General features: G+C 41.0%; 1 protein-coding gene across 1 annotated transcript in view; it reads right to left on the bottom strand.

Moving 5' to 3' along the window:
- HTR2C (5-hydroxytryptamine receptor 2C) overlaps positions 1-23,617 on the bottom strand; it is a 1,161,087-nt gene that overhangs the window by 321,303 nt on the left and 816,167 nt on the right. Inside the window, exon 4 of the mRNA XM_063937528.1 lies at positions 3,201-3,809. Within this exon, the coding sequence (XP_063793598.1) occupies positions 3,201-3,624 (424 nt within the window). The 5' untranslated portion in view covers positions 3,625-3,809. The remainder of the gene's footprint in view (positions 1-3,200; positions 3,810-23,617) is intronic.

Genomic DNA, 23,617 nt, shown 5'->3' with positions numbered 1-23,617 from the left:
GCTGCCCCCAGTAGTAATGCCCCCAATAGATGACCCCCCAATAGTAATGCCCCCAGTAGATGCCCCCCAGTAATAATGCCCCCAGTAGTTTGCCCCCAGTAGTAATGCCCCTTGTTGATGCCCCCCAGTAGTAATGCCCCCAGTAGATGCTCCCCCAGTAATAATGCCCCCAGTAGTAATGCCCCCCCACCCAGTAGTAATGTCCCTTGTTGATGCCCCCCAGTAGTAATGCCCCCAGTAGATGCTCCCCCAGTAATAATGCCCCCAGTAGTAATGCCCCCCCCAGTAGTAATGCCCCTTGGTGATGCCCCCAGTAGTAATGTCCCCCCCATAGTTTGCCCCCATTAGATGACCCCGCAGGAAGAGAAAACACAACATACTTACCAAGCCCCGTTCCCGCTTCCAGACCTCTGCAGTCCTCCTCCTCTTGGCGTCCTCTCCTCAGCACTATGAGAGAGACGTCATGACTGACGTCTCTCCCATAGCGCACGCCGCACAGTGACAGCGCCGGAAGCTGAAGCTCAGTACTGAGCTCCGGCCTCCGGCTGCCGCTGTGCAGGGAGACGGGCGCCCGCTGGTAACACAATCTCAGTGGGCGCCCGTCATCTCCCTGTGCGGCGCCGGGGGGGCAATGATGGATGGACGGGGGACGGACGAAGGGACTGGGGACGGAGGCCACAAAAATGACAGGGGGGGCACGGGCCCGAGTGCCCCCCCCCCCGGATCCGCCACTGCTCTTATGGTCTGCTCTGTAAATCCGCTTCTCTCTCTCTCTGCACAGGTTAAATACAGTATTATAAATTTCACAGCACAGAGGAAGTGGGGCTGTAGGGTTCCCACAGTTCAACTAAAGGGGGCGTTGAAGACTCATTTTGATAGATATTCTATTCAGGGATGTGATTACTTTTTTATTCCAATCGGGGGGAAATTTAATAGGGTGTTAGAATCAGAAAGTGAGAGATTTTGGTAAAATTCTCCTGTTTTTTTTAAAGTGGCAATCATGTACATGGCAAAACCAGGTTGATTTTGCCATGTAAATGATTGCCACTTAAAAAAAAAAAACAGGAGAATTTTACCAACATCTCTCACTTTCTGATTCTCACACCCTATTACATTTCCCCCTTTGTAGTGATTTTTTAAATTTCATTTTTTTAATAGTAAACAGCTTTGAATTGGTGCCAAAGCTTTCTGCTTTGAATAATTGAATGCAAACTTGTCCCGGAATTAAAAGTGTGATGTTACAGTATATGATGCAGATTGATCACTTTACCAATCACGCAATCCTCTTCAAGGCGAATGTCCCTGTGCTATTAGGTGTTCCTATTCAGATCAGTGCCAAATGCAGAGGTCTGATTAAAGCAAAGGCGCAAGAGCGGTCAGTCCTTTATAAACCCATAACCTTTAGAAATAAAACCGTGTATGATCAGGATCAGTGATCCTAAGCTATTTGGTGGTTTAGTTCTTTAGGACTGCAATTCTCCTTGGAAATTTAATTCATGTATTAGTAGAAAGGGTGTGTGAAATAATAATTCTTATATCTATTATCTAAAATCAAGACGTACAAGATACAGCGGATACAGCTGATGCAGGTTCCGGTATACAACTGAGAGGTTTTGTCTCTTGCATGTAAATGAAATTATTTGCTGTTATTCTCTCTGATAATTGTTGAGGGTTGCAATAAAATAGATTACTTCTGATTATACCCATGTTTTATTACCTAATAAATCCCTGGTAAGCAAATTTATTAATAACTAGCATGTGGGTGGAAGGCTACGGGAAACGCAAAGATACTGTACACTGAGAATATACCAAAAAACAACATAGTTAGAAGCAAAAATAATATAAACTTTGTACCATATGTATACTGTATATATATATATATATATATATATATATATACATTTTCATTAATGAGATCCTGTACCATTTATTTTAAAATCCACCCAATGACTCATAAAGTGAATTGGAAACCATTGCCATGCATTTTGTGCTGTCTTATCTTCAAAAAAACATATTTGCAGAGAAGAAATAATATTTCACATACACAAAACAATGTAAATGGACCATTTCCATAATTTAAAAAATAATAAGAATGACTTATTAGGAATGTTTTCACTTTTTTTTTTTTCCGAACTTCCCAAATGCTTGGAATATTATTTACAGATATTTTCTGTTTATGATAAGAAAATGTGAAGACACGGGATGAATATGTGCAGTGTGTAGGTGCTCAAATAGCATCCAACACAGCAAGACATGGGATGAATATGTGCAGTGTGTAGGTGCTCAAATAGCATCCAACACAGCTTTTTAGGTAAATGAACGTAATGGTGCTTTACTTTCAACATAAATGGAACAACACAAGTAAACAGAAAATAAGTAATGCAGAACCCCCATTCAGGACACTGATTCACTTCTTCGTAATTGGCTAACCTTGGGCAGCTAATCTGCAAACATATAGGGGTCTATTTACTAAGCCTTGGATGGAGATAAAGTGGATGGAGATAAAACACCAGCCAATCAGCTTCTAACTGTCATTTTTCAAACACAGCCTGTAACATGGCAGTTAGACAATGATTGACTGGTATTTATCTCCATCCACTTTAATTCCATTCAAGGCTTAGTAAATAGACCCCAAAGTCTCTTAAATGAAAAAGCTCAATCATGTCTCTCAACGGTACCATGCACAGTCTCAGTCCTGCTTCCTGCTGGCATAACACAGGCTCTGGCCTGCTCACACTCAAGGCCTGGATTGTTCCCATTAAAGTGTAGCTCATGCCCAGCGTTTCATGTCCTTCTCTGTCTCTTACAGGTTTAGGCTCAGGCCTCCTGGTCCTCAGTGGCTCAATAGCACAATCAGCTCTGTATGTTTTTTTCTCAGTTGGGCAGCTTACACAGCCTACATCCTGTCCTGACTGTAGAGTCTACTGGCCGGACTCTCCACTGCAGCAATTAGGTGTTCTCATACAGTACTTGCCTTTTCTCCCTTGTGTGGGCAAATCCCTCTTGTTCCACACATAATACATACAGTATGTCAGTAATGCAATTTACCTTCATACTGCCACAAATCCTATATATACTGAATATTTATATACATACACACACAGTATATGGAAATCTGGACAACATCACACTGTAACGCTGGAAGATACAGTACACTATGCCATTTTGCAGTAAAAAAAAAATTGTTAAGGTTTACTTACCATACAGAATTGTAATTAGAGAAACTGGCATGACCAAAATTCCCACCAGCATATCTGCCACGGCAAGGGACATGAGAAAGAAGTTGGTTGCATTTTGAAGTTTTTTCTCCAATGATACAGCCATAATGACAAGGATATTTCCCCCTATAGTCAAAATAATGATAATCAAAGTCAAAAGGGCAAACCAGTTCTTGTCAAGCAATGGTTGGGATATCTCCACCTCTTCAGATGAATTTGCAGGATCCAGCATTGACATACTCTGATTTAAAGTTGCATTGCTGTTAATATGCCAGGCCATCAGTCCATTGTGTATACTGATATCTAGGGTAACCGATACTGTGGTCAGACCGATTAGCATCCCTGTGCCACTAAACGTACTCATCATTTGCAGGTGGCTATTACCGATTGTGCTTTTGGGAAACATTTAATTTCAGATAAAGAACTGTGAGCAACAATGCCAAGTATTGTCCGCTGCCCATAAACCAAACACGCTGATCTTCCATAATGTTCCAAGTCTTATTGCTGTGTTGATAATTAGATGACAATTGATTTTTGACCAAAAAGGACAGAAGTCCCTGCAGTGTCCACTTCATTCTCTGGTCAAGCATTCTGCAAACAGAAATAAAATAACATTGTTTTTAATGTGTTTATACTGTACTGTATATTATAAAGCTGGATAGTGTTCTAGGTATTTTGCAATTATATACAACATCTACAGAGCATTAAGCTGGGTACAGACTGAGTGATATGTCACCCAATCCATCAGAACGGACTAACATATGGCTCACAACGGCACATATCGGGCAATGCTTATGCCAGATATGCGGGTGCCGGCGACTTCGTCAGGTTTAATGCACTGCACATCAAAACTGACAATATCGCTAGCATCCTGTAGTATGCTAATGGAGGATAGAACATTATTGTTCCGTCCTTCATTAACATCGCTCAATGTGTACCCAGATTCCAATATGTCAGCCCGCTGGGCCATCATATCGGCTAGGTATACTGTACATCGCTCAAGTATGTACCTAGCTTAATTCTTTGAGCAGTACATTTTTTAAAATGATATGACAATATAAAAGTTAATATATCATATACAGGTGCAATACATAAAAGTTGAATAAATAATACATATATATATATATATATATATATATACATATTATATTATGCTTACTTGTTTAATTTTTGTGGGTTTTCTACATGTTTCCTCTCTTACTTTCTGCAGCGAACAGTAATTGTGTAAGCATAGACGGGCGGCAAAACAGATCCAGCAACATTCTACCAGTTTCCAAATTGTCTATGCTTAAGAGAGAGTACTGGAAATACAATACATCATACTGAATATTGCTTTTAATAAAGTCCATAAATTGATGTTTAAATAATGCCATTTTACTTTGCTAACCTCATGCTCCCACACAGTTAGGGACAGCACCAGTTTCTGGTAATGGAACCACAAGCTCTTTTTCAATTTTATAAACACAAAGTTAAAATTAATAAAATGTAATTAAATATGAAGTTAGAGAAGGGGAATAGAGGCCAATGGATAACCTGGGACAATTACAGCTCAAACTCTACAGATTAACTTCCTAGAGATTCATTTGAGAGAATAATACACTCAGGGGCTAATTCAGCAAGGACAGCAAATTCTGCTAATCAGCATAATTTGTAATCCTTTGGATCGCATGATTCGCTGAAGCAGAAATTGCAAGCACCCGCCACGATCACGCCCATGACACGCCCCCATTCGCGCAGCACCGTCCACGTTCATGCCGCCCCACCCCCGCAACGCTCTGTCTCCTCCCCGAAAATGGAGATTTGCCGCACCCCCCAGCCCCGCGACCGCCTCTGCCTGATTGACATGCAGAGGCAATCGCTTTTCCTGCGCCCCCCTCCCCGCAGAAAGTGCAGGCGCAGGATGGGCGCTGCGCTTGCACCCACGGGGCCATCGGAAAAATTCCGTTTGGATCGCGATTTGAGATCCAACCTGAATCAGCCCCTCAGTTTGGAACACAGAGAGCTACAACTTTTCCTACTTAGGGGTCTATTCAATGCATGTCGGATCCTCTCAGACGGAGAGGATCCAACAGTGCAGTATTCAATTAGCAGCATTTCCGACAGGTTTTGCCCATTTCCAACTGACAAGTCGGAATTGCCAACAAGTCGGAAAAATGTCCCATTGAATAGGTCAAATCCTGATTCGACCAAAAAACAGTCAGAAACTGACGTCTTTCCGACTTGACGGCAGTTCTGACTTCAATTGAATACACCCATAAGGGGGGTATTTATAAAAGTATGGAGAGAGATAAAGTGGATATATATAAAGCACTAATCAATCAGCTTCTTACTCTCATTCTACAGGCTGTGTTTGAAAAATTACAGTGATCGGTTAGGGTTTTATTTCTCTCCACTTCATCTATCTCCATACTTTGATAAATACCTCCCTAAATCACTGCTTTGTATCAGCAATTACTTTTACCTCTTTGATTCCAATAAAATTGAAAACATGAAGCTATAAAATTTGGAGGACTTTGATTATTTCATGCTTATGTGAAAATCAAGACTTTTGAACCGGCACTTGGAATTCTCACCTTTAGGTGAGAAACCTGTAACAAATTATGTAACAAATCCATAAAGCATGTAATACATCCACCAACTGTTACAGTGTAAACAATTCATTTGTTTTCTTTTTCCTCAGTTCACCTGCACCATGGAGATTACCATGTCTGCATAATTTACCTGAGAGGGTGTTGCATTCCCTTCAACCTCTCAAACAGCTGCAGAGAAATCAAGTATTGAGGGCCTATTTTTCAACTAACATTTACAGGATATTTACAGTATACTTGCCTACCTGACCCTCTCCATGAGGGAGAAAATGCTCTGTTCCTGGACTTTCCTGGTAATGTATGATTGCCATCACCTGTGGTGAGCTAGTTAATTGATAAGAAAGGAGTTTCACCACAGGTGATGGCAATCATACATTACCAGGAAAGTCCAGGAACAGAGCATTTTCTCCCTCATGGAGAGGGTCAGGTAGGCAAGTATGATTTACAGGTGTTTTCAGGGAGGGACCCGCAGATATTATGTACTCCCAGATATGTCTACAGGGTACAACAGCAGATTTTGGAGAGATCTGCTGCATTCCCCCTATTTTTAATTGCTAAAGCAGCCACTGTAGAAATCTATGGGGTTGCTTATTTGCTGAATTCACCAAGTTCCTGAATGCTTGGCACCAGTAGCTAAAGTCATCTCCCAATGATGTTAGCTGCTTTAGCCTATGGACTACTTACTGCAAAATGTAGAGGGAAGAGTGAAATAATCACATTAGTGATCACTTCACTTCTAACACATACCTCCCAACACGACCCTCTCCAGGAGGGACACAATGCTCTGCTTCTGGACTTTACTCTTAATTTATGATTGCCGGCACCTGTTTTGAACAGGTTAATAGATAAGACAGGTGTTTGACTACAGGTGAGGGCAATAATTTATTAAGAGGGAAGTCCAGCAGCAGAGCAATCTGTCCATCCTGGAGAGGGTCATGTTGGGAAATATGATAACACACTGTAGGGACAGAGGCCTTTCGGAGCCTCTGCGGGTGTTCTTTAATACATCAGGTGATCGTTCATTTCTTATTACCACAAGGTGCAAGAGTCTTTGCTTTCACTGCACAGTGCCATCTCCCTGAAGATGTCATCTGAAAGATGGTGCCGCGGAGAAGGAAGAACCAGCCTGCCATCACAAGGTAAGTATATTCTGGTTACAGTGTGTGTGGTGACGGGACCCCTTGGACCCAGGGGCCCATGTACACCACATAACCTGCACCCATTATAAATACGCCTATGGATATAGACGAATGTAAATGATTCAATATTCTTCACTGGACAGTGCTATGTTATATGGTGGTTCTAGGTAAAAAAACAATAATAAATAGTAGAAAATAATTTCAGGTAGTAGCAATGCTCAACATATTCAGGTACAGCATCAAATGTGTTTGAAATGGTTAGATTTTATTGTGTTCTCTCTATTGGAAAGTTTAGTGACAAGTATTATTTCATTGCTTTGCATAATTTTAAAGGTAATTAGCACTAACTTATTTTCAAGGGTGCAGTTTGACTCTAATCCTTGTAATTGTATGTAGGGTTGCAAAATTTAATTAAGTAGCATAATTATGCTTTTTAATCTTACAGCACCTGTTTTCGAGCTAGTGGTCTTGATTTTATTTATTTTTAATTCTAAGCATTCACTGCAGATGCAAGTCATGGAAACCCCAAGGGCTTAACATGGGAAATTGAGCGGAATGGATTTTCTGCATTCTATCATGAACTGAAGTTGATGTGTGAAGTATAGAATGATGTATTTGTATATTGCTTGTGTAATGTAAAATGTTCTTAAAGACCATTTCATAACAAATGTATTTACACAGAGGTATCAGTAATTATTGCAGGACAAGGTAGAAACATAGAAACATAGAATTTGACGGCAGATAAGAACCACTTGGCCCATCTAGTCTGCCCTTTTTTTTAAACTATATTTTTATCTCAAAATTTATTTGATTCTTATTTCTTTGTAAGGATATCCTAATGTCTATCCCATGCACGTTTACATTTTTCTACTGTCTTAGCTTCTACCACCTCTGATGGGAGGCTATTCCACTTGTCCACTACCCTTTCTGTGCAGTCATTTTTCCTCATATTTCTCCTGAACCCCCCCCCCCCCCCCCCCTCCAGTCTCAGTGCATGTCCTCGTGTCCTATTGCTTCTCTTCATTTGGAGAATGTTAAATGGCAAATCCGGCCAGTGGGATCACTAGTATTGCTGGAGATGAAGATTGACAGGATTAGATTATGTAGTTTAGCAGAAGACACAATTATTTTATATTGAATGTTAAAAATACTTGATCAAAGTTTATACAATATTTTGCAGGGCACCACTGTTTAATATTTTCCTGTGAAGGATTTATCATTGTAGGGAGCATGGTGGCAAAACAGTAATATATTTTGTACAAAGACTGGTTTAAAATATATATTTTTTCTTTTATAGCATCTCTGATTATTCCTAAAGTGAAAACCACAATCATTACTGAAGGTGTAGAAATAACAGAAAAGAACTAAAAACATAAACATGTGCTATTGCGGCTCTGAGGGTTGGTTATCAGAAATTATGCTACAACTAAGGGGTCATCTTACTAAACCTTGGATGGAGATAAAGCCGACGGAGATAAAGTACCAGCCAATTTGCTTCTAACCATGCCACAGGCTGTGTTTACAAAATGACAGCTAGGACCTGATTGGCTGGTACTTTATCTCTGTTCACTTTATCTCCATCCAAGGCTTAGTAAATAGACCCCTAAGTCACAAATCTGTGTACCAAAGGTTAAGATATGAGCAGCTGGACTTCTGGTGGGCGGGGCATCCTTGATGGCAGCATTTTACAGGGGCACCCTGGAACTCCGGATGTGATAAGAGGGATGTCTTCTGTGCAAGGGGCTGTATATGCTCCCCGATTACCTTCCACTGTGGGGCCACGACGCTGCCTGGCCGGGTATGCTGTGCTCTTCAAGGCAGTGACTTGTGATCTTCTGCTCGAGTACCTTCGACGGTGAGTTACAGTGTGCTGCATATGTGCCCTCCCGTTCCCTCTATCTGAGTGACACTGTGCTCTCATTCTGTGACGGGTGTGCCCAATCCCCCAAGTTGACAAGGCCTGGTCCTACATTACCTGCCTGTGACGCTTGTTGCTGTAGTACCCTCTTACAGGCATACACTCCAGGACCACCTATTTGAGGATACTAGCTGATAAGAGACATGCTGCGCTGCTGAGAGCCACCCGCAGCAGCATCCCTGCCATTAGGCGGCATCGGTTAGCTCCCTCTGCCTCCTGCCTGACCCCTGACAACTACCCCGGGGCACTCCACCACTTGCAGGCATTCGGCGGCTCACTGTGTAGTGCCGTGGTTGGTTTCCTGTGATTATCCTGATCCCTGGCTGTTATTTCCTGGGGGTCCCCTCGTGGATATAGAGCTGCGGCTCGTGCAGCTACGGGAGTGCCCTGTCAGTGGCAGATGTTTAGGCTTGCTCTGCTGTTCCACCTGGCCGAGTGGCTATAAACTGATCCCGCTCCCAGTGCAGCTTACTTAACACCCACACATTTGGACTTGTTCTGGCCTTGCACCCGCTATACTGGTAACATCCTCTCGTTGCATTCCTGCTGGGACTTCTGGTGCCTGTTGAACAAAACTCCCAAGACTAATGTCTGCTATCTGCCTGTTCAACACACTGGACACAGTCTCTGATTGTCCCTGCAGGTACTAATACTGTCTGTCTCTACCCCCTAATCTTCTAACTTTCACTCCTCTCTTTCAGGTCACCCGACTCTTTTGTTCCTCTCCATCACGTGTTTTACCCATATCCCCATCTTTTACCTCCTATCCACCATCCTCCTTGGTATCCTTTCCCTGCTGCCACCCGATGCTGCTCCTTTGTTTCTCTTCATCACCTGCTGTTGCCCTGAGTTGAACATACTCAGTGATGGGACATTGCAGCTCTGTGAAAAAGTAGTAAGTTCCTCTGTTCCCTCAGAACCTTGTATCTTGGAAAGACTGCAGCTCTACTCCTTTTGTGATTACACTGCATACTATTGCATCTTTATATTACTTATAGCGGTTGATTACATTTTTAGGAGATAGCTGCCTGTTTTGCTCTGAACTCTAACTAGGTCTTTCAGTAGGTGGTCGGAGGGAAATCCACTTATTCTACCATTGCTTTCGGATGGACACAAAGGAAAACCCCACTATATGGTAGCTTATTTGTATGTTATCTCTGCCTGTGGTACCGTCGTATATGCACATTACTAATTCTCACTGTACATGCTACTATAATCCTTGTGACTAGAACACCATTTCTGGTTTATAACCATTATTTGATTATAATTTTACAGGGTATATTGTCGTATTATGTCTGACTAATTAGGAGTCCATTTTGTTTGATATTTTTTTCGTCTTCAATATACTTTTGGTATTTACTTCCAGACTCAATTTTTCACTGTACAACTTAAAGTGCTGGAACCTTACATGTGTCCAAAAACAGTTTAGTTCTCAACCTGTTTATGGGGAAACCATAGCACAACACTTAACTGTATCTAACCCGTTACTTTGACCCTCTGGTGAGCGTATATTGCATTTCTCCAATTCTCATTTCTCATAAGTTCCCTGGTTCATGGACAAATTCTTGCACACGCCCACCTATACTCGCTCCTCACAGAAAAAATCTTCAGAGACCATGGTTAAAAACAAACCCCAGAAATCTGGAGGCTCTTCTCCCCCAAATAATTCTCAATTGGCCCACCTGCCTGATAAAATGGGGCCTACGCCCCAAGCGGATATCTCCGCATCTATTTCCCACACCGCAAAAGAAATTCTCTCGATCCTTATGCCTCACATAGACAAACGGTTGGATGAATTCAAAGAATCGTTCCAGTCGACTCTTAGAGAAGTAGCCTCCAACACTGCTAGAATCTCAGAACTGGAGCAGAGGGTGAGTGATGTGAAGGATTCTGCCCAGTTGACCCAAACCTCCCAAGAATCCTCCACTACTGTGATCAGGGAACTCCAAGACAAATTGGAGGACCTTGAAAACAGGAATTGTAGGAACAATCTCCGATTCATTGGCATTCCAGAATATATTAAGCCGGCCGTTCTCAGCGATTTCCTAACCGATACTATTCTACTCGCTTTAAAAATTTCAGATTCAGTCGAATTCCCGTAAATTGAAAGAGCCCACAGTGTGTGAATGGAAAGGGAGGGCTCAAACCTCAGCTCTAGACCGGTAATAGCCCGATATCTGGATTACCGCACTAAGGAACTGGTACTGAGAGCATATAAAAAATTGGACCAATTTGTGATTAATGATATCTGCATTTTGATTTTCCAAGATTTTTCGGCCGCAGTCACTCAGAAACGGAGAGCTTTCTCCCCAGTGTGCAAATTTTTGATTGACTCCCAAAAACGTTTCGCGCTCTTTTACCCGGCCAAACTTAAAGTTACGGATAATGGGCGCACTTACACCTTTGATGACCCTGACAAAGCTCGTAGGCATTTTATGCCATGGCCTAGTCCCCATAGCTCACCAGCACTGTCCTCTAACAAGTCCCTACACTGATTGAGATTACAAGGTTTGATTTACATTGCTATCTATATCTGTCATATTGCTTTGTTCTCCCCCTTTTTTCTATGTGTGGGTGTTTAAGTTCTGTTTGGCCGACTTCAGCGTTACACCAGAAGTCCTCCATGGTTACTCAGATTAAGGAAAATTTGAAAATGACATTGAAGCAGTCCGTTTTGCTTCTTTGTGTTGCTATGTTTTATGTGTTTAAGATTTTACTTTACTTTCGATATGTATACATCTGGTTTGCTACATTTGATACGCATGTACCATGGATATCCAGAGCCGCGGCCTACTCTCAAAGGTTAAGAGTCCCCTGCGATTCTGTGTAATATTTTCTATATGTAATGTGACTAAAACAGGGGTTGGATAATGGCACAAAAAACGTGTCTTCTTCCCTACTCTGCCTCTTCCAACTCGATTAAATATGTTTCTTGGAACATCGGGGGTCTAAACTCCTGCATCAAACGTCAAAGAGTTCTAGCTCACTTAAAAAGATCCAACCCTGACATAAATCTCTTGCAGGAGACACATTGGAAAATTGGAGATGGCTCATCCCTGCGGGCGAATTGGCTGGGTGATTGTTATTCAGCTTCGTTCACTAAAAAGACCAGAGGTGTAGCTATACTATTTTCTAGATGCAAATCTTACTCGATTTTGGACACGGTCCAAGACCTAGGTGGCAGATTCTTGCTTCTGGACATTAAAATAAGAGACGTCACATATACTATTTTAAACTTATACGCTCCCAACACTCAGGTATCTGAATACTTGGACAAAATATCCCTTCTTTTAAGTCAACGTGAAACGTTCACTTAATAATTGGTGGGGATTTCAATACAGTAAAAGACCCACTCCTAAATAAATCCCAAACCCCATCTAATCCTAACTCCACAGTATGGACTGCACTGCCTAAATTTATGTTACAAATCACATGTTACTGACGTATGGAGGCTTTTTCATGCAACGGATATGATCTTTACTTTCTTTTCCGGAGTCCATCCTTCCACGTCGCAAATTGACTATTTTCTAGTGGCCGACAATTTAGTCACAGATGTGAACTCAGCTACTATAAGAGATATTATCATATCTGACATGACCCCATTGAGTTCTCTTTTAAATTACCTACCTTGAGCTTTCAACATCGTACCTGGAAATTCCTGACATACTTATTCCAATCAGAACATTTTCGTAACTATCTACAACACCACTGGCAAGACTACGTAGACAACAGTATCTCTCACTGGGATTCTCCTGTCCTCTTTTGAGAGGCTTCCAAATCTGTAATGCATGGTCACATAATTTCGAACATCTCCAATCGCAATAAAGTTCAAAGGGAACATTATGATTCTCTTCACAAAGACTTACAAAACTCATTTTCTGCCTATTTAACTAATGCCTCTGAAGAGAATTTCATCATATATAAACATGCAAAATCTTTATTAGAAAATTTTCTATTATCTCAGGCTCAATTGCATTTGGACTATCCGAAAAATAGATATTATAGATGGGGTGCACGTACTAGTCGTCTATTAGCCTCTTTAACAAAAACCTATAAACGACGGAATCATATAGTCTCCATTAAGCTAAATGACAGTTCCCCTCCCTTGACTAAAACTTCAGATATCACCTCGGCTTTTTATAAATACTATACTGACTTATACTGAGCACTGTCCTCGAATCATCCATTGACTCCTTACTTAAAGCAGCCAACTGCCCAAATTAACTTCTGAACAAATTAGTCTATTAGACTGAATATCACTGAATTGGAAATAAGTTTGGCAATAATATCTTTACAAACTTGCAAAACTCCTGGCCCTGTTGCGTTCTCAGGGGAATACTTTAAGATACTGAAGATTGACAATCTTCCCACATTACTAGAACTCTATCGTTCAGTACATAAAAAGTCTCCTATTTACTCTTCATTCAATTATGCTTTTACCACTCTAATTCCAAAACCAGACCATGACCCATTCTTACTGAGCTCTTACCGCCCTATAACTCTACTTAATGTAGATTTTAAAATTTTATCCAAAATTATTTCCACTAGACTACAGTTGTTTGCTACTTTAATCTTCTCTTCACACCAGCTAGGATTTATTAGTAGACGACAGTCGGTGAAAGGTATCCGCACAGCGATCGCAGCAATTGTAGCCGCCAACAATCACCCGATGACCCAAAACATGCTTTTGAATCTCGATGCACAAAAAGCTTTTGACACAGTATCATGGTCCTTCTTCTTGTTTAATGTGTTGTCTCACCATGACTTTGGCCCAAACTTTATTAATTTAATTTGATTCTTTTATACTTCCCCCGACCACCTCCCTCTTGATTAATGGTACTAGGAGTGAACCGATACTAATGTGTCGCGGCACTCGGCAAGGATGTCCCCTTTCTCCTATTTTATTTAATCTGTCTTTGGATCCCTTGCTGTGAATAATTGAATCTTGGCCTTTGTTGAAGGGTATTTCTATAGGCACAACTGAGATTAAACTCACAGCATTTGCTGACGACATACTAATATATCTATCCAACCCCAGATCCTCATTAATTCCCCTTTTGGAGTTGATTGACAAACTAGGTTCTGTGTCTGGCTTCACGGTCAACCTTGACAAAACACGAGCATTCTATCTAAAAAGAGGATTCCATCGCCCTGCATGGGCTACACACTTACCCGTGAAATGGACCAAAAAGCAAATCTCTTATATAGGCATACATCTCCCCAAAAATATTAATGATTTATACGACACAGACATGAAGGAAATAATCCTAAAAATCTCCGCTGACTTAAAGAGGATGAGCTGTCTCCAATTATCCAATTATCATACCTCAAAAAAAAAAGGAAAGAACAGACAGCGCTAGTAGATTTCTTATTAAAATACTTTTATTTTTATTTTAATTTTTCTTAACTTTTATGAATAGCTACTTTTCTTACCTATAAATCTAATTTCACATTAAAGAATTTTATTTATATATAGTTTTCTAAAAGTCTGGCAAACATAAAAAGCAATAATAACACATTAATAGTACAATACAATGTTCTTCTCTGTGCGGTAGGTTCTTTGATACACCCCTACCCAATTAGATTTATAGGTAAGAAAAGGAGCTATTCATAAAAGTTAAGAAAAATTTAAATAAAAATAAAAGTATTTTAATAAGAAATCTACTAGCGCTGTCTGTTCTTTCCTTTTTTTGAGTGCATTGTGGTAAGGGGGCAGAGAAGTCCCCCCATTTACAGTGAGCTGCTTGTAGATTTCTTCAAACGAATTTTGAGAAAAAATGCGATAGTACATATACACGTATTAATTATTAATTATCAATTAGCGCCAGGGGGTCACTTTATTGTGTTTCTGTGTTTGTTAATTATCATACCTAGTTAGAGCTAATCTGTTACACATGGTATACTTCCCCAAACTCTAATATCCCCTACAGGTTCTACCAGTATTGCTATCTCAAAGAGATCTTAAAGAGATTATCTTAATTTTCCGTAACTTTATTTGGAATAATTGACATGCTAGAATTGGTATGTTCAAACTTTGCCAAAAGAAACTTAATGGTGGAACTGGATTCCCAGATGTCTTATTGTATAGCCATGCCGCGCATATCCGCTATCTTGAAGATTGGTTGACCAATGATCAAATTTACGCCAAGTCTCTTGTGGAACAAAACTTTATGCCAAAAATATCCCTTGTGGCATTCCTACATTTAGCAGACACTGATGTTCCTACGGAACTGTTGAACAATCCTCTTTTAATGACTACACGTAAAGTATGGCTGATACTCAGACATAATTATAAAATTCATCAACACTACACTATCCATCTCCCTCTTTTAAGAAACTCACAATTCCAAAATGGTGAGGCTGCCCAACCATTTACTAGATGGGCCTCGGAAGGGCTATTGAGCATTGGCCAATTGATCAACCCTACTTCCCATAAACCTCTTTTGTACTCTGAAAAATGTAACAGTATAGTTCCCCACAGGATGGTGTTCTTACTAGTGATGAGCGGATTCGGTTTTACTCGGTTTTACTCGGTTCTCAAAACCGAATCTTATTGGCTATCCAAAACACGTGACATCAGTGAGCCAATAAGATTCGGTTTTGAGAACCGAGTAAAACCGAGTAAAACCGAATCCGCTCATCACTAGTTCTTACAAGCGCAACATTATGCGAACACAGTTATACAAAAGATCCTAATAAATGACTGGGATAATCCCCTAGATAACTTCTTATTAAAACCTCCTTTGTCTAAGGGGGCTATCTCTTCATATTACAAATTTCTCCATCAAGACATTGATTATTCCTTGATAAAATCAGGTATGACTAAATGGTTGGAATATTTCCCCTCTTTAATAATTGATGACCTCTTGAAAATGCTATTTGTCTCGACCACTATATTTCCAGCAGCAAAATATACCGAGATATATTATAACATATTTAATCGCACATACATTTCTCCTCGTAGAGGTTGTACTAGGTCTATTAGCGGATTCCTCTTGCCCCAAGTGTGGACACCCTTCAGCTGACTTATATCACTGCCTTTGGACTGGTCCACTTCTAAAGAGGTTTTGGTTACAGGTTTGGAAGTTTTCTGTAGATCATTTGGTCAATTACGCTCCTTTTACCCCTGAATGGGCAGTTTTCGGTATACTCCATAAGGGTACTAGAGCCCCCAAAGCAGTTAAAAAACTTTTATTGTCAATTTCTTCGGCGGCACAAAAATCCATTCTACAATTATGGATACATAGCTCGATCCCAACCTTAGAGATGTTCAGGGAAAAATTATTTTTTATATTCCACATGGACTGGCTGGAAGCCTCTTTTCACAATGAATCTCATACGGAAAAGTTCTTTGACACTTGGGAAAGTTTCATTGACACTCTCCCTATTTCTACCAAAGAAGCGATTACACGATGTTTCCACAATAGTTTATGGTATGAAACAAGAGTCTATCTGCGAGATCCCCCAGTGCTGTTATAGTCCACTATCTTAGAAAAATATTGTCCGTGGCTCTGGTTTCTGTTTTTGTGTAGCTCATGTTCACTTAATGTCTTTATGTACTGATGTTTTGATCTGTATCTGTTACCATTAAGTGAACCATCTTGTCGTTTCTTACATACGATGTGTGATTTGTTATCATTGTATCGACTTATTCACACTATTTTTGTTTTAAGCTATCTTGTCAATTGTTATCTACTTTTCTGCTTAAATAAAAGAAATGTGTTTTTTTTAAAAAAGATATGAGCAGCGGCGGTTCAAGCTCCTACTATGTTCCGTTATGCAGAATCTGCAACTTCGAACATAGGTTGTACAGATGTAGCTACACTCATCGTGGCTGCATCTGTGGTAAATGGGCACCCTCGGTGCGTCTAGGCATGCCAGAGCCTTTCTGCACCGAGCTGTGCATTTTGCCATCACCATTCAAAGTGAAAGAAGGCGCATTTGTGCGCGCCATAGATACGAATGTGGTCGTGGCAAACAAAGTCCGAATGCACATAGATGTAGCCACGCTCATCTGTACCAATTCCTTTGCCACATCTGTCGCAACTTAATGTTTCCTAACCCTGGGGGGAAGGTTAGGATTAGGCTGAGGGGATGGGGGGTTAGATTTAGGTACCATCAGGGAGGGTTAGGGTTAGGCTGTGGAGGGGGAAAAGGATAGAATTAGGCTGCTAGAATGGAGGGTTAGGGAGCCATTGGGATTCTCAACATCTGGATCCCGCAGTCGATATTCTGACTGCCAACATTCTGAGCGCCGGCATATCAATCCCAACCCCGTGGGCCATAAAGTTTGTATCTGAGCTGCCCTGATGGAGTTTGCATTTTTTCTCCATGCATGCTTGGATTGCCTAGTGAGTATATGTGTGTCTGTATTTGTTTGCACTGCTATATACATGACGGATCATTATTATTTATTTATTTATTCATGCGTACATTTCTTTTTGGAAATATGGTTCACATTGCTTCAGTATAAATAATATTTTAATTTTTGTAAACAGGTTTGCGGTATCAATAGATATTTTGCAATTCAGTGCATTCAGCTACATTGTTTACCCATGTATAAATGTTTTAAGCAAGCTCAAACATTGGAAAGAAAATAATGTAAGAACATAGAGGTGTGCTTGTATAAAGGGCACCTTTCTCTTAAATTAAATGATCCAGTAATATTAAATGTGTATACTCAAGCGCACATTAGTATTCAGCAGCATCCTTTACTTTGGTGTAATGTAATTGAGCAAAAAGTTATTATCATTATAGAAGTCACTTATTTTGCTGCTAAAGTGCAGTAACCTGACATAATACAATGTATTGTGTAACTACAATCAGCCGCGTAGATGTGTTTCTAAATTTCTATCCTTATGCTCCATTGAGTAAGGCCCTGTACATTCTCGGTCCATAAATTAGCTTCTTGTGATTGTATTGTGCATCTAAAATGTAAGGAAAAAGTTAAAATACGAAAACACCATTGTAACCTTTTGTGCCTAAACTTATATTATTTGAGACACTTTGGATGACACCTATTATCACTGGCTGCTCATTAACTTACCATTATGTCCATTTTATTTAAAAATGAATATTATCGTACGTAAAATTAATTCATTTACAGTATGCCACTTTTTCTATCTTAAGTAAAAGGATGCAAGATATTTGGAAATGTACAAGGGCATTAGTCAGAAGACCTACCTTGGAGTAGGTAGCTGAGGAGGTTATAGTCACTAGGATTGTTGCCCGTTAGGATTTGCTTCAATTTCTTATTTGCCAGCAATGAAGATGTGTGTGCCTTGATAGGTCAAGAATGCTGCACTTTTTATACCTATTGTACTAATCCTGCATGCACTGAGAAAAATCTATATTTAAAGGGAAGACAAAAAAGTAGAGGAACAGTGGCGCACACAAGGAGCGTTTCTGAGTACCTAGAAGCCCCCTGTTTAGGGCTGGGGGGAGATAAACTGACTAGTGTGCCAAGCAGAGGTTGGCTCTTTATGAACTAGCCAGGGGCACAAGGCTGTTGTTAATGCTAACTGCAGTACTGTAAGGAGACACTAGCTGCCCACTTGCCCCCTGCTGGCCCAACCTGACAGCTGAGGGTAAGGGGTGATATACAAGTGGCAAGAGCACTCAGCACTGATATAACACCAAGAGATAGTGGGGGAGAGTCCCGGGGGGATTCCAGAGAAACCACTGTGGAGCAAAAATTCTGAATAGCTGAAGAGAACCTGGAATCTTACAGAGAAACTGTGTTTATCTATATCTATCTATCTATCTATCTATCTATCTATCTATCTATCTATCTATCTATCTATCTATTCTGTTGTTTCTGCCTAAAGCTATCATGCTTGCTTTCCATCAAGACTATAAAAGACCTAGTTGGGTGTGGAATGGATCACAAGCCAACCCCTGTATAGATGGGGCCCCTGTATCTGGGAGGTGAGTGCATTTAGCTGCAATGTAATGGTGTGCTGGGCATATATGCTAGTGTAGGGATTTGCAGAGAAGTGGGGTCACTTGATGATGTGCTGCCAGCTTAAATGTTTTTATTAAAATATAAACAAACTCTCCATGCTTTAATTTGCTAGATACATACAGATTTGCATGCCATCATAATATAAAACATCATCTTCAGATGGCATTAGTTCTCATAGCTCCGCTCCTTTCTATGGGAAGAAGTTCTGGGTTGTGAAGAGGGTTCCTAGCACCTGTGCCAGCCCTCTCAGCTCACCCATGCACTGTAACGCTGTCGGGACAAACCCGATAGTGTAAACATTTGTCGCTAGTAGTAGTAATTAGCAGCCAGTGGTAGGGCTCACGAGCATTTGTGTTTCTATAATGGGTGCAAAGTATGCGGTACATACAGGCCCCTGGGTCCAGGAGGGGCCACCACCACACTCATTGCACCCATATTTTAATACTTACTGTTCAGGAGTCCAACGTCGGGCGCTGCAATCTCAACCAAAATAGCTGCCACGCATGCGCAGTAGGCAATTTGGTCTCCGGAACATGGTGGGCGCCAATGCCGGCGATTACTGTGCCCTGCAGATTATGGGCGCATACCCAGAGGTGCACACAGGCCCCCTCCTCTGTTGAAACGCCTCTGCTGACGAGGATAATTTCAGAGCGGCCTTGCAAGCAAAGGAGCAATACAGTATCGCTACAATAGTTTGGTGTCTGCCACTGCAACTCATAGGAAGTCACATATCTGATTAACAGGGAGCAGCAGGGGTATAGTGACGAATATGCCCCTAACATTGACAACTTTATTTTTATTATTGTACTAGCTGGAGTACCCGGCGATGCCCAGGATTTTAAGAATGTCTGTTTACAAAAATAAATGTAAATATTAAACACACAGTATAAATAACATTGTAGATAGCTGAATACCTGTGCTTCACTACGGGATGAGGATGATAAATTAGAAAGATAGTTGTTCGTTAATTTACGTTGGTTGGAGATCTAGTACTGTATAGGCATATCTTGCTTACCTGACGCACTTTGTGTAGGGGCCGGACTCCTTTTTGGTCCCCCAAGGGACCCTGCTCTTCCCATTATACCATACTTGCCTACTCTCCCGGAAGCTGCAGGAGGCTCCCCGGAAGAGTAGGCAGGTCTCCCGCATCCTGCTCGCATCTCCTGAGTTCGCAGGTCCGTGGAGTGGGGAAGTAGTTTAAAACACGCGAATTGCGTAATTTTAGCCCCGCCCCTTCCCACAGACCCGAGAATCGCTGTGTTTTCCGGATGTGGGGGTGGGGCTTGATGATGTCACAGCCCGCCCTGCCCCCTGAAGTCTCCTGCAGCGTCTCTTCTCCAGGCTTCTCCCGGAGAGGAGACATTCAAAGTAGGTAAGTATGTATTATACAACTCTCAGTCTGTAGCTTCCTGCTGCCTCCATTCCCCTCCTCACATCATGGAATAAGAATATATACAGCGCTATAAAAACTGGATATGGAAAAATAATAATAATCACAATTTATTATAAAAAATTGTTGCAACAACTAAATTCATATATATAAAAACATTTTTTTCTCTCTAATGAGAAAGTGTCAAAACAGGGCAGGCACAGCAAGTTTGTTTGGTAAGTTACCACACGAGGAAGCCGGACATGATGCACTGGTAAGAGTCCCTGGAATTGTAGCCACAGTCCTGGGTGCAGTTTACAATGCTAGCAGATGGAGTCCTAATGCAGAGGCAGACCTTTATGTGCTTATTGAAAGCTGGATCTGTTACGCCTTGATGGACTTCTGCAGTTTTCCCAATTTTGCTGGTGGACTTCTAGGCTTGTTCCGGGTATAGATACCTTGATAAAGCTGTGGATACAGCGAAACGCGTTGGTTCTGAGGAGCCGTACACCACTGGAATTACCCTCTATACCCGGAACAAGCCTAGAAGTCCACCAGCAAAATTGGGAAAACTGCAGAAGTCCATCAAGGCGTAACAGATCCAGCTTTCAATAAGCACATAAAGGTCTGCCTCTGCATTAGGACTCCATCTGCTAGCATTGTAAACTGCACCCAGGACTGTGGCTACAATTCCAGGGACTCTTACCAGTGCATCATGTCCGGCTTCCTCGTGTGGTAACTTACCAAACAAACTTGCTGTGCCTGCCCTGTTTTGACACTTTCTCATTAGAGAGAAAAAAATGTTTTTATATATATGAATTTAGTTGTTGCAACAATTTTTTATAATAAATTGTGATTATTATTATTTTTCCATATCCAGTTTTTATAGCGCTGTATATATTCTTATTCCATTGTCTATCCAGGGACTAACTATCCCTTTAAACAGCAGCTTAAAGGTCAAGCATATCTTCTTAACAGCGCCGGACAAATTACCTTGGTAATTTTGTTTTTTGCACCCTCCTCACATCATGTCAGTGCCCCTGTCACATGCAGCCGTGTCCTCACTGACACATAACTCATCTCCTGATATATGCTTTGCTGCTGGGGGACCCTGCTCCTTGCACTATACAACTCTCAGTCTGTGGCTTCCTGCTGCCTCCGTTCCCCTTCTTACATCATGTCAGTGCCCCTGTGAAATGATCGATTTTTTTACAGTTTCTTATATAGCGCAGCACATTATGTATCTCCTGATATACTCTGTGCTGCTGGGGGTCCGTGCTACTTCCCCTATATAACTCTGTGTGTATGGGTTTGTGCTACCTGCATTCACATCCTCACATCATGTCACTGGCCCTGTCACATGCAGCCCTGTCATCACTGACATATCATGCATGCCCTCATATAGTCTGTGCTGCTGGCCCACCCCTACGGGTGCTAGTGGTGTGTTACCCACACAGTGTTTGTTCCCAGAGTGTAAGTCATATGTGTACCAAGTTTGATGTAAATTGCTTCAGGCATTCCAGAGTTATGCTGTCTCATTAAAAACTTTGTGCTGTTGCCTCACCCCTAGGGGTGCTAGGGGTGTCTTACCCTCACATTGTTTGTTCCCAGCTTGTAAATCATATGTGTACCAAGTTTTTTGCAAATTTGTCCAGGCATTTGGGAGTTATTGTCTCCTGAAATAATTTGTGCTGCTGTCCCACCCCCTAGGGGTGTCTAACCCCCACAGAGTTTGTTCCCAGATTGTAAATCAGATGTGTACCAAGTTTGGTGTAAATTGCTCCAGGCATTCCACAGTTTTGCTGTCTGCTGACATACTCTGTGCTGCTGTCCCACCCCAAGGGGTGCTAGGGGTGTCTGACCCCCACAGTGTTTGTTTCCAGAGTGTAAGTCATATGTGTACCACATTTGTTGTAAATTGCTGCAGGCATTCCAGAGTCATGCTGTCTGCTGAAATACTCAGTGCTGCTGCCTCACCCCTAGCGGTGCTGGGGGTGTCTCCTCCCCCCCCCCCCCCCCCCCAGTTTTTGTTGGCAGATTGTAAGGCATATGTGTACTAATTTTTGAGTACATTGCTCTAGCAATTCCGGAGTTATGCTGTCTCCTGATATACTCTGTGCTGCTGTCTGCTAGGGATTTAAAATTGTTTTAGTTGCCTCCGCCGTGTTTTAATTCGCTTGTATGTAAAATATCATGATCTTCGCTTGTAAACTGTGGATTTGTATAGAAGGACAACATTTTATTTTTATATATTAGATTTAGATAATGTTTAAATAAATGTACATTTTGAATGCAAGAGGTTCTTCTTTAGTGCTTTGCTGATACTCTTATCCTTTAAAATTGTCGTCTAACATGTGTATTACCAAATATGAATTTTGTTTATTTCATAATTATGGTTTATAAACGATTTCTGTATCAAAGGGAAGAGCAACTTCCCCTAAGGGCATGTGTGCTTTGCATTGCTAAATTAGACGATGCTCTTCTTGATGGATCAATCTTATTTCAAAGAATAAATCCGTTCTCTGTCCTGTTGCTAGTTGCTTAGATGTGATATTCCCATGACACTTATGTGTAATTAGCACAGAGATTAAATAATCCCATGTCCAAACAAAAGCAACTACGGTAGGTCCCATGTCTTGTTTTCTTCATGTTCTAATGGGTCCCCAACTGGCAGTGTAAATTCCTGATGGACTTCTTAATACAGGTTGAGTATCCCTTATCCAAAATGCTTGGGACCAGAGGTATTTTGGATATCGGATTTTTCCGTATTTTGGAATAATTGCACACCATAATGAGATATCATGGTGATGGGACCTAAATCTAAGCACAGAATGCATTTATGTTACATATACTCCTTATACACACAGCCTGAAGGTAGTTTTAGCCAATATTTTTTATAACTTTGTGCATTAAACAAAGTGTGTCTACATTCACACAATTCATTTATGTTTCATATACACCTTATACACACAGCCTGAAGGTCATACAATACAATATTTTTAATAACTTAATGTATTAAACAAGTTTGTGTACAGTGAGCCATCAAAAAACAATGGTTTCACTATCTCACTCTCACTCCAAAAAGTCTGTATTTCGGAATATTCCGTATTTCGGAATATTTGGATATGGGATACTCAACCTGTAATATACAAATTTATAAATTGCAGATTACCATTTGCAATTTATAGATTTATTACGATTTACAAGCAAATACTCACCAGTCACTACATACATACACAAGCCATGTGATGCAGAACTGATAGCAAAATAAGAGCTACAGTAATGACTTTAAAGGAAAGAGTACAGAAACTTAGCATGTTTTTTTTTTACCCATACGCAGGGCTGTACATATATAAAGATACATACACCGCTGTTTTGGCAAGACATATGCACATGGTGAACAAGAAGTCATCATCATCAG

This window comes from Pseudophryne corroboree, chromosome 8 (genome assembly GCF_028390025.1).
Source record: "Pseudophryne corroboree isolate aPseCor3 chromosome 8, aPseCor3.hap2, whole genome shotgun sequence".
NCBI classification, from domain to species: Eukaryota; Metazoa; Chordata; class Amphibia; order Anura; family Myobatrachidae; genus Pseudophryne; species Pseudophryne corroboree.
Note: the sequence above shows the minus strand (reverse complement) of the source record. Positions and strands in the feature narration are given on the sequence as shown.